Source organism: Polypterus senegalus, chromosome 3 (genome assembly GCF_016835505.1).
Source record: "Polypterus senegalus isolate Bchr_013 chromosome 3, ASM1683550v1, whole genome shotgun sequence".
NCBI lineage: Eukaryota > Metazoa > Chordata > Cladistia > Polypteriformes > Polypteridae > Polypterus > Polypterus senegalus.
In genome coordinates, this window is record NC_053156.1 from 12,456,023 (window position 1) to 12,468,617 (window position 12,595).

The 12,595-nt window shown below is 45.4% G+C and overlaps 1 protein-coding gene across 1 annotated transcript in view; it reads left to right on the top strand.

Annotated features, from left to right (window-relative positions):
• tspan31 (tetraspanin 31) overlaps positions 1-12,595 on the top strand; it is a 78,670-nt gene that overhangs the window by 58,082 nt on the left and 7,993 nt on the right. The window contains exons 3-5 of the mRNA XM_039746631.1: positions 29-109; positions 217-357; positions 613-723. Coding sequence (XP_039602565.1) covers positions 29-109; positions 217-357; positions 613-723 — 333 coding nt within the window. The remainder of the gene's footprint in view (positions 1-28; positions 110-216; positions 358-612; positions 724-12,595) is intronic.

Here is a 12,595-nt window from a genome sequence, read left to right on the forward strand (position 1 = left end):
CCGCTCTGTTTCTCTTAACTCTTTCCAGTACATGGTCATCTTGTTTCTGGTCTTCCTCATTCAGTTTGGGGTGTCTTGTTCCTGTTTGGCGATGAATCAAGATCAGCAGGTATGCCAAGTCAGCCTTCTCTGCACATTTTTTGTTTGTGTTTTTTTTTTTTTTATTTCAGGTGCGCAGAATTAACCCGTACTGCTCATTTTTCTCCACCCCCACAGGTACAGCTGCTGAATGCTACCTGGGGGACCCTGAGCAACAACACCCGGCAGAGCGTAGAAAAGCAACTCAACTGCTGCGGGATGCTCAATAACACACAGAGCGCTGCCGTCTTCCAGGCAGACTACAGCAGCTGTCCAGCGGTGAGCGGATTTGGGAGACATTTTGGGTCACCACACTTCATAATTTGGTGTGAGGTTGGGTAACGGGCCGCGGCCTCTGACCTCTCTCAGCCCAGGCAGGCTGCAGGCCTCAGTCCATGCTTGGAGTCTGTGAGCAACCTGCTGAATTGCTACTTTTGTAACTAGACGTAAACCTGTGAATGCCCCTCGGCATCACTCCTCTCTAGCTTGTTTTGTTTGTTTACTTATTTATTTATCTATTTATTTTAACCCTAGACTTGTAAACAGTCGCCCCCCTGCTTTACATGCGGTGAGAAGATGCTTCATCATTCAAAGGAGGCCCTGCAGATTCTTGGCGGAGTTGGTCTGTTTTTCAGTTTCACAGAGGTGAGGTCTTTCTGTGTGTTGACTCATAAACATTTCATCAGATCCTCAAAGATAAACACGCCGCCGTCTTGCATGCTGAAGTCTTGCATTTGCCTTTGTTTTCAGCGTCTTGTAGTGCAGATTTGCTGATTTATTTCAGTTTGTTACCAATGGTCAGTTTTCATTGGTGCTTCTGGAAAGCGGAGGCCCTTGCCGCCCACATTGGTGTGTCTGCCCTCCTCCTTTTTTTTTATTGTTTTTGTTAGTTCATAATAATGCACACATTATTCAAGATGATGATAAAAATGGCAGCCTATTTGGTTTAAGCATCTGAATGTTGAACCACACTTCATAAATAAAGCACTCGTTACCGGCCGTCTCAGACTGTCATGGAAATTGAATAATAAACCAGTTCACATTGGGAATGGCGTCATAAGGATCTCATCTCCTAGAGAGCAACATGGATAAGGGAGCATCACATGACACTCGTTAATATCAAATATTTGTAACATTTGTGGAGTAGAGCTTTTGATACAAATGGAGATGTGTGATCTCCAAACCACAGGCACAATAATACACAACACAAGTACAGCGGACCCTTGACTTACGAACTCAATTCGGTCGCGAGGGCTGCTTGTAACTCAAGTTGGTTGTAACTCAAGACTGTTTTTCCCTTAAGAAATAATGGAAATACCCATAATGCACTCCAAACCTCCCACAGCAACACTTACTTAACCTTTTCATAATAAAACAGGGTTGTATAATGTGCATGATTTACCACCAATAATTTTTCTAATGTACTAACCAAAAAGTTATAAAAAGTGCCTAGCCTACCAGAAACATCAATTTCACACTGTACTCGCCATTTAATTGGACAACTTTGGGCTGCAGGAAGGGAGGAGGAGGAGAATGAAACGGAAGGTGCTTATTGTTTAGAAGGATCCTCCTTATGCAAATCTTTTCTTTGTAAAATCGTCGCGATGGTGGATTTTGACATGCTGTACATATTAGCGAGATCGATCACACGAACGCCGCTCTCATATTTCCACACAATTTCCTTCTTCGTTTCGATTGTGATCGCTGTTTCTCAAGTTAATAATGACAGTAGTCAAGCACTCCGTTCAAAGCTGGCCGTGTTGTGAACTGCTGTAATGATACACTCCAAAGCAAGCCGGTGCTGACTCAGCCTGATGACATCATCATGTGCTGCGCCAGCCCGCTAGCTAACATCCCTTAACAATCGCCTTCTTTACCTTCGTTACCTTCTCTTCCTTCCTTAGCAATTATGCGTCTTGCTTGCCATGGTCTTGGTGAATTATATATATAGATAAATCACTGCACTGTCCACAAACGCATGTATCTGGGCTCCGACTGACGCTTACGAACGCTCTCGGCTATTTGTTTACAATCGCACAAGCGGGTACACGTGACCACATTCGGGTCGCAACACAAGATGTTGGTCGTAAATCAAAACAAACGTTTTGGTCGTAAATCAGGTTGTTCGCATGTCAGGCCGGTCGTATGTCAAGGGTCGACTGTAAATGATTTTTAACATTAAGCCCTTGTCACCCACAATGGTGTATATTACTTCCACTTTTTGTTTGTTTATGTTAGTGTATAATTAATACAAATGTAATTCTTGCATACATTATTTTAAGAGGAAACGTTATGACGATGTTTAAAAATGGCAGCATATTTGGTTTAAGCACCTGAACTACGCTTAATAAATAATACATTTAATGGTGTACAGGAATGTGGTCATAATGGTCTTCTGTAAAGAAAAATGGATGGATACGGGAGCATCACATGACCCTCATTAATACAGGGTGCGGCAGAAATAACTCCCACATTTCAAAGGGGGATTGGAAAAAAATGGTACGAGGTATCAGCAAAAACTTTATTTCCCAAATGTAGGTATAAAAAGGTTTAAATTTTAAAAATTATATCATCCAAATGGTGGCCTTGACGGCTGATACACATTTGGAGCCGTTCTTGGAAGTTTTCCATCACTCTCACTAGCATGTCGGGCGAAATTCCTTCAATTCCTTCTTGAATGGCCTCCTTTAGTTGGTCCAAGGACCGAGGACGATGTTTGAAAACCTCGGCCTCGAGGTACCCCCACAGAAAAAGTCACAGGGACTTAAATCAGGCGAGCGTGGTGGCCACGGAACTGCCTCACGTAAGGAGACCCGGGAACATCTCCTGCAAAAGATCCCACTACAGCAATCCATATGTGTTTGCCACTCTACTGGAGACAATTCCTGACCAATCATAATCTTGTATGGGTGTAAATGAAGGTCACTATGCAAAATTCGCCTCATAGTTCTTTCCGAATTCCAAAGAGCTGAAGCACGTTTCTGTGCTGAACGCGTTGAAGACCGCTCAATCAAAGGCCTCACTGCAGCGATGTTTTCGGGTGTTCTCACATTTTTGGGACGTCCGGGTGGTTTTTCTCCTCAGTTGCAGATCCTGTTGCCCTTACTCTTTGAACACACAGCAAAATCGTTTTCCGGTCTGGAACACTTTCATTAGTACGTAAACCGAAACGCGTGCGAAACGCCAACTGCATCACATTTACAGATTCGCCATTTTTGAAAAAAGCCTCCACTACAAAGCCTCGATGGTCACCCGACCACGGCATGGTGACGACTGACAACTTTATTATGTACTGTACCTAACGGAGCGGACCGCACCCCTCTAACCTGCTTTGGGAACCCCACGGTGATTTTTCGAAATGTGTGTCTGCTGCACCCTGTAAATCTAATGAATACTCACAGCATTTGTGAAGTAGAGCTTTTGAAATAGGTGTGTGTGTGTGTGTATCTTCTTTCAGCTGTTCCTGTTAGGGGTCACCACAGCAGATCATCTTGTTCCATATCTTCTTGTCCTCATCATCTTGCTCTGTCACGTCCATTACCTGCATGTCTTCTCTCACCACATCCTATATATGTAGGACTTTTGTCGACAGGAGGGGTTGAGGGTGCATGTTAACAAAAGTCGACATCCAAGGGGGTAGAAGGTGACAATCGGCTGTTAATGGCGACAGAACTTACTGTCACGTCACAGGCATTCCCTCTCTGCTTGGAGGAATGTTAGACTCATTGACTCGGCATCTAATCCTTGTGTGCACGTGAGTTCCGAATTGTAAACAAAGGCAGGATGGCATCGACATCTCACGAGGGAGCGAAGCGAGTGCAGAAAAGAAACATACTCGGCAGACGATGTTTTGCGCATTATCGCTGAGCCGGACTCTGATTTTTCAGAATCTGATTTTGTTGAGAGTGATCAGTTGAGTGAGGCGCCGGCATCAGCTGACCGACACATTCGTGCAGCCGACACATCTACGGTAAGGTTCGTGTGGGAGGAATACCCAGACATTGACCCACGGGAGCCAAAGTAGCTACCGGACTTCACAAGATGGCATGGCTTGCTGTTGGACACGGCAGATAACCAGCCGCTGGACTACTTCAGGCTGTTCTCTTCAGTTACTGTCAGGCGACACAAACGGGTATGCAGAGCAGTTTTTTGAATTGCGGGCTGAGCTTGCACCGCATTCTCGTTTTTCAAACCCACAACAAAAGACGAGATGAAGGGCGTTGTGGCCTTACAAATAGAGATTCGACTAGACTGGCGATATAACTTCAGGGAGCTTTGGTCCAAACGTGCTTTGTCCCCTGGTGGCTTTGGACAGGTTATGCCGCGTGATGATAGGTATGTGCTGCTGCAAAGTTTAATTCACTTCTGTGATGACCAGAAGCAAATCTCAAGGGGTGAGCCAGGCTATAACCCCATGTATAAAGTTCAGCCCCTGCTTGACATTGTGGGACCAACATAGAAACAAGTTTATCAGCCTGGCTGTGGTTTGTCTGTGCAGGAATCTGTGATAAAATAAAAGGGACACCATTTTTCTGCCGATATATGCCAGACAAGCCCATAAAGGATTTTGTACTGGCAGAAGCAAACACTGGTTTCTGCCTGAAAGTAATCAGATATACAGGAACGTATTCCTGTCAAAGAGAGAACCGTCCCTTGACAAGTCAGGCTGTGCTGGAGCTGCTGCAGGGCTATCAACATTTGGGTCATGGTGTGTACATTTGGACAGTTTTTATACATCACCAGAGCTACAGAGCAGGGGAATTGGAGCTTGTGGCACAGTGAGGGTGAACAGGAGATGCTGCAGATATGGACACTCTGTGCATAAACCGTCATGTCCTTGTCAATCAAAGCCTTTGAAACTTCTGAACTGCTCGTCATTCTACTTCAGTATCTCATCTGACACAAAGATCTAAAAACACTGTAGCGGCAGACTTTGATCAATCCAACACTGGGGTCCTTCTCAAATCTTTCTGGCCCCGACTGTGCAGTGTGCTGTGGTGGTGGAGCCGGCCTGAGAGGTGGTCCACTCATTTCTCTGCAGTGGTGCTCTGTTTTCACGTGGGTTTAGAAAGTAACAAAAACAGTAGTCCTTACTTCCTGTGAACAGTAATCCCACTAGTAGTAAGCGAGACAGTCCCGTTACGGTCTGAGAGAAGTAATTAGTCATTTGTAACTGAGGACTTCCTCTGTGTGACATCCTCAGCTCGGGCCTCACTAGTGACACACAGCGCTTCCAGTGTGATGAGCTTTTTAGTTATATTGCGGTTTATTCATCCGCTGTAAGTAGGGTGAAATCCTTCAGGTATGCGGACCCTTAGGGTCACACTGAGCCTTGGAAGGAATGCATTGTTTGTCTCCCTATGGAACGTAATACAAGATGATCTAATGTCATATATATGGACCTCTTTATGTTACATTGACTTGTTATCATCTACAGATGTCTATGCAAAAAGACAGATTCACCTCGGGGATTAATACAGTGTGCCAGACACCAAAAAAAAGAAAGAAATGTGCTTTTGTATATTCACATACTATAAAGAAGTGGCAGTTCAGGGTGAGGGGTGTCAATGGGGGCTCAGACACAGGAAGCAGAGGGTGGTGCTGCATGAACCTCATCAGAATTGGGGGACATTAAGAGTGGTGACCAGCAGGGGGCAGTGCAGGGGCTCCTGCTGTGTGTAATATCTAGAAATGATGTGGATAGGAATATAAAGAACAAGCTGGTGAAGTTGGCAGATGATACCAAGAGAGGTGGATTGGCAGATAATTTTGGAATCTGTTATATCATCACAGAGGGACTTGAATAGCAGACAGGCAGGCTCAGGCAGATTTGTGGACGATGAAATTTAATGTCAGTAAATGTAAAGAATTACAAATAGGAAGTCAAAATGTGAGGTGTGAATACACAATGGGGGGGTCTAAGAATCGAGAGTCCACCTTATGAGAAGGACTTGGGAGTCGTAGTGGACCATCAAACAGTCAGTGTTCAGAAGCCATTAAGAAGGCTAACAGGCTGTCAGGTTATGTAGCGCCTTGATGTGTGGAGTACAAGTCACAGGAGGTTCTGCTCAGACTTTATAACACACTGGTGAGGCCTCATCTGGAGTCCTGGGGTCAGTTTATGACTCCATAAAGACACAGCAGCACTGGAGAAAGTCCAGAGAAGATCGACGAGACTGATTGAGGGGCTACAGGGGGTGAGTTATGAAGATGAAAAGAGCTGAGCCTTTAGAGTGATGAACAGGAGACCTGACTGAAGTGTTTAAAATGATGAAGAGAATCAGTGCAGTGGATCAGACGGTGACTTTAAAATGAGGTCATCAAGAACACGGGGACACAGCTGGAGACTTGAGAAGGGTGAATGTCACACAGACGTTAGGAAGTTTTTCTTTACACAATGAACGATAGACACTTGGAATAAGAGTCCAAGTAGTGTGGTGGACAGTAAGACTTTAGGGACTTTCAGAACTCAACTAGTTATTTTAGAAGAATTAATTGGACAGGACTGGCGAGTTTTACTGGGCTGAATGGTTCAGATAGTTCTGATGCTTCAATGTATTTGCCCCCATTCTCATGTGCAGAATCTGTCTGTCTGTCAGTCATATAGTGCCTTTCATATCTACCTATTATATAGCGCCTTTCGCAACTGTCTGTCTATCTAGATATGTGTATATGTATGTATGTATACAGTTAGGTCCATAAATATTTGGACAGACACTTTTTTTTTCTCATTTTGGTTCTGTACATCACCACAATGAATTTTAAACTAAACAACTCAAACGCAGTTGAAGTGCAGACTTTCAGCTTTAATTCAGTGGTTGAACAAAACGATTGCATAAAAATAACTAAAGCATTTTTGAACACAATCCCTTCATTTCAGGGGCTCAAAAGTACTTGGACAATTGACTCAAAGGCTATTTCATGGCAGGTGTGTTCAAGTCCGTCGTGATGTCTTATCAATGAAGCAGATAAAAGGCCTGGAGTTGATTTGAGGTGTGGTACTCGCATGTGGAAGATTTTGCTGTGAACAGACAACATGCGGTCAAAGGAGCTCTCCATGCAGGTGAAAGAAGCCATCCTTATGCTGTGAAAACAGAAAAAAACCCTCCGAGAAATTGCTACAATATTACGAGTGGCAAAATCTCCAGTTTGGTACATCCTGAGAAAGAAAGCAAGCACTGGTGAACTCTGCAACGCAAAAGACCTGGACGTCCACAGAAGACAACAGTGGTGGATGATCGCAGAATCATTTCCATGGTGAAGAGAAACCCCTTCACAACAGCCCACCAAGTGAACAACACTCTCCAGGGCTTGGTAGGCGTATCGATATCCAAGTCTACCATCAAGAGAAGACTGCATGAAAGGAAATACAGAGGGTGCACTGCAAGGTGCCAGCCACTCATAAGCCTCAAGAATAGAAAGGCTAGATTGGACTTTGCTAAAGAACATCTAAAGAAGCCAGCACAGTTCTGGAAAACATTCTTTGGACAGATGAAACCAAGATCAACCTCTACCAGAATGATGGCAAGAAAAAAGTATGGAGAAGGCGTGGAACAGCTCATTATCCAAAGCATAGCACATCATCTGTAAAACACGGTGGAGTCAGGCAGTGTGATGGCTGCCAGTGGCACTGGGACACTCGTGTTTATTGATGATGTGACACAGGACAGAAGCAGCCGAATGAATTCTGAGGTGTTCAGAGACATACTGTCTGCTCAAATCCAGCTAAATGCGTCAAATTGATTGGGCGGCGTTTCATGATACAGATGGACAATGACCCAAAACATACAGCCAAAGCAACCCAGGAGTTTATTAAAGCAAAGAAGTGGAAAATTGTTGAATGGTCAAGTCAGTCACCTGATCTTCACCCAAATGAGCAGGCATTTCACTTGTTGAAGACTAAACTTCGGACAGAAAGGCCCACAAACAAACAGCAACTGAAAGTAAAGGCCTGGCAGAGCATTAAAAAGGAGGAAACCCAGCGTCTGGTGATGCCCAGGAGTTCAAGACTTCAGGCTGGCATTGCCAGCAAAGGGTTTTCAACCAAGTATTAGAAATGAACATTTTATTTCCAGTTATTTAATTTGTCCAATTACTTTTGAGCCCCTGAAATGAAGGGATTGTGTTAAAAAATACTTTAGTTGCCTCACATTTTTATGCAATCGTTTTGTTCAACCCACTGAATTAAAGCTGAAAGTCTGCACTTCAACTGCATCTGAGTTGTTTCATTTAAAATTCATTGTGGTGATGTACAGAACCAAAATGAGAAGAAAGTTGTCTCTGTCCAAATATTTATGGACCTAACTGTATATAGACAGACAGATATCACCATGAATGGCTTCCGATCTTTAGAGAGAATCTAATCTTTGACAAAGGCGGCCACATTACACACAGACCACCACCTCTAACTCGACATTTAAACATTTGGCTCACACACACCGTATTGTCTACAGCGTTCCCCGAGCAAACCACCAGGCCTGGTCCTCTTCTCACTTGCCGTATTTTAATGGATGTCCCCCGAGTCTCACTTTGTGATGTCCGCTCTCCAGGGTGTGTGTAGAGCTCAGGACAGCATTCTTCTGTCTAGTGGCTGCAGTAACATCATTCTATCAAAAAGTCCTGAATATTTCTGTGTGTTAACGCCAGGTTTAGAGTAAAGTGACATTAAATGGTTAGTTTTGAATCAAGCGATGGTGTTGAGGATGCGAAGCGCTCATCAGACATTGACACGGAGAGTGAAGCTGCTGCATGCCAGGGCACTGGGTGATCAAACCCCCCTGATGTGCCTGCCTGGCATGGTGTTAGTGAGCTGCGTGTCAAAAAAGAGCAAAATGATTGCCGTCAAGTAGAATGACGAGAGAGACGTTAGCCCCCCTAAGCCGTGTTTGCCAATGTTTTCAGTCACTTAGCCTGGCACTGTGTTCGCCTACGATAACACAAAGAGGGTGCATCAATCGTGCCGGTCTGGCACTGAAATTCTCCCCTCATGTGCCAGGAACAGAAAAAAAAAAATATAAGCAAAGTGTGCCAATAAAGAGCGACTGTGACGCACGCTGGGGACTGTGTTGGTCACGTGACACTCGACAGTCCTTTCCGTCTTTTTTCATGTTACACATTAATAACGTCTTCTCTTGTAAAAGATACATGTTTACGTTTTTTGACTGTTTTTGTGGAGGTAAACGTGACGCGAGGGAGGCCACCATCTCTAAGCGGTAAGAATACAATCGATAAACTAGTGTACAGGTGGAAGGGCAGCTGATGGACAGTCGGCGACATTTGAAGCGCCTGCTGGCGCGGCAGACATTTCAACGTAAGTAAATGTAAAGTGGGGAGTGAAAATCACAACAGTGTTTTTAATAAATCGTAACTCTGGATGAACAAATGTAATAAAATCGGCGCCGCTGCTCAAGTTTGCTGTCTTTTTACTTCGGATGTCCCCTAAACGTATGCACTGGGCTGTAAATGCAGTGAATTCCGAACGTCTTCAGTCCCCCTTGAATTTCTGCACACCTGATTGTGTTGAAGTTTTCATCTTAAATGGACAGCTTTGCCATTTTTGCCCATCGCTGTACCCCTTAATAACTGGTGATGACAAAGTGACAACATGTTTTGATAAAAGGTCGGTCATTTTTATTCAAAAACCAAAACTGAAACCACTCGCCCCTCCTCTGCTGTGGAACCCAACAACCCCCTAAAAAACGTTCTCAGGCTCATGTGCCTCCCATTTGCTTTAAAGACATTTCTAGAACTCGACTGGACGCCATTAAGAAAGGCCCAGGTGTATCAACGATTCACAGCGCCTGTCGGAACAAACGCCAAGAAATGACCTTCACGATCACAGTTAGGTGAGGCAGAGATTAGGGTGAGTGTATCTAAATAAAAAAAATAATAATAATAAAAAAGCTTTGAGGGTCCCCAGGAGCACCGTGACCTGGAGAAGTGTGGCACCATCGGGCTTAAGAGTCGACCAGCCTGAGTAATTGGGCAAGGAGGACCCCGGTCAAGTTGGTGAGCAACAACCCAAAGCTTCAGACGTCCTCTGCTAAGATGGGAGAAGCTGTCGGAAGGACGACCCAAGAATCGCAGGGTGGGCCAGACAGAAGCCTCGCTCTTCAGCAGCCATTTGCCAAGTGGACTGAGTGAAAAGAACGATGAGATGAAACTGCAAACACTATGTCTGAAGGAGACCTGCCTACAGTGAAGCCTGATTTGGGGTGGGCCGTGCCAAGTTATGGGTAGCGGGGGTTCTGGTCAGAATTGAGCAAAGGATCAATGCAGCCAAGCACAGGCCATGCTTCAGAGTGCATGCCATCTCAGTGACCCGAGGTATAGAGTGCAGTGACTTTGGGACAAAGTGTCCTCGAGTGGCCCAGCCCAAAGCCCAGGGTGTGACGAGAAGAGGCCTGAAGATGGCAGCTCACCGATGCTTCCCATCCACTCCAACGGTGCTTGAGGGGATCTGCCAGGCAGAAAAGGGAATAAAGTGCCGAAACGCAGGGGTGCAAATCTTGTAGAGAAAAAAAAAAGATACACAAAGCTGGAATCGAGGGAGGGTCTTCTACAAAGTACAGAATGAAGGGTCCGAACACATGTAGGAATGAGAGGTTTCAGTTTGTGCTTTTTAAATAACATTTGCAACACGTTTTACACTTTGTCATTATGGGTTACTGAGGGTTGGTTGACGGGCCAAAAATGTCAAATTTATGAAATCTACGACCCAGTAAAGCGTACAGGAAATGCAGGGGTCTGAAAACGTTCTGAATCCACTGGATGTTAAAAAGAAAAGAGCAGCGGCCCACCACTGACCCCTGCTGGTCACCACCTGGAACATTGTCACTATTGGAGAAGGCTGATCTCCCCACACAAAAAAAAATAGAATAATTCATTTTGTTTACCGTATACAATTTCTTGCATTAGGAATTCTATTTCACATACAAAAAAATTACTCCCCAAAGATGCATGGAGAGGGAGAAAGAGACAAGCATTGGGGGGAGTCTGAGTACAGGCTCAGCTATTTGTACAGCACCCCTGGAGCAACTGCAAGGTAAGGGCCTTGTTCAGAAGCCCACCAGAGTTGCTCTCCTTCTGGCACTGCCGGGATTTGAACCCGCACCCTTCCAGTTACCAGCTCAGATCCTTTACGTTCCCAGTGCTTAAACCGTTTTTTTTTTTGCTCACTCCCATCACTCCCCCGTGTATTTCCACTTCTCTTCAATTGATCACAAGCCTCTCTTATAGCAGATCCCACCCGGTATTCTCGGCTGCCTGTCCCCGTTGGTCTGCTTTTGTTGCTTTCTCGTGCAGTTCCACCATTGTAATTAAAACACACGCCCTTCTCTCTCTTCTGCACTCCTGTGCCTCTGACATGTCACGCTGGGTCTTCTCCATTCCATCCCATGCTCCAGAATACATGTACACAAGGTATACGTTAGAAACTTCACACTACGACCTACGATTCTGAGATGAACTCGATTCAAGCCTCAGGGTCCAGGAATGCCTGCCTGATGGTAGCACAGAAAAAAAGGTGATGGCGGGCTGAGTTGTACCCTCTGGATGTTGCAGGCTCCGCGGAGGCAACAGCGGGTCCTTCCTCCCGTGAGTGGTCTTTTGCGCTGTATTAGCGACTCTCCGTAATGCCCTCCCGTCTGCTGCTGTGCAGTTGGCACACCGCGCTCTGATGCCCTCCTGTCAAAACCCTCCTCACAAGAGAACAGCGAGAACGGGGCACACACAGCTCGGCAGCCAAGTTGGTCACCTTCAATAAACAGAGCCACTGCTGAGCCATTTTCACTGGGCCAGTGGGCTTAGTCGTCTGTCAGTGAGGTGCCCTGTGCTGTCACTCGTTCGTGTCTGTCCCTCCTCTCTCTTTTCCCAGCCATCCGTCAGTGTGCCCCTCGTTTCTTGTCTCACAAGAGTTGCATTAAAATATTAAGAACAAAAAAAAAAACACACTGTCCGGCAGGCGACCGATTTCCCCCCCGACCCCCCCCTTACGGCTTTTGCTTTCCTAGTCACAACTGGCAGCCCAATTTCAGAGCCCGGGTGACAGGAAGCCATTTTTTCCCTAAATAAAGACGGATTACCCCGGTGGCCTTCCTTGGATGTGCACTTGGAGGGCTCGTCTAATTCTGCTTTTTAGCCGACGTGTTTCTTACGGGGTCATTTCTGGACTTTGCTTTTTCTGCCCTCTTTAACATTTAGACATGGCACACAGACTCCTTTATTTTCTCGTTTTGGCTCCATTTCTGTCCCGTTAGTATCTTTGCCCGTTGTGCCATCCCACAAGGATCTGCACGGGTTCATTCCCGCTTTGCACCAACACCTCTGCTTTCCCGAAGGCCTTTAATTGAAATGACAAATATCTGTAAGCATCCCTGGGGGCCCAGACGTGACCTCCATTTCTGTTCAGAACAGGCGAGTGGACCGTGCTGCTTTTAATAATAACGTTGGTCCGCAGATCAAATTTGAAGCAGATGTTTCCTTTCGTGAAAACCCGCTCACCTGGGCTTTAACACTT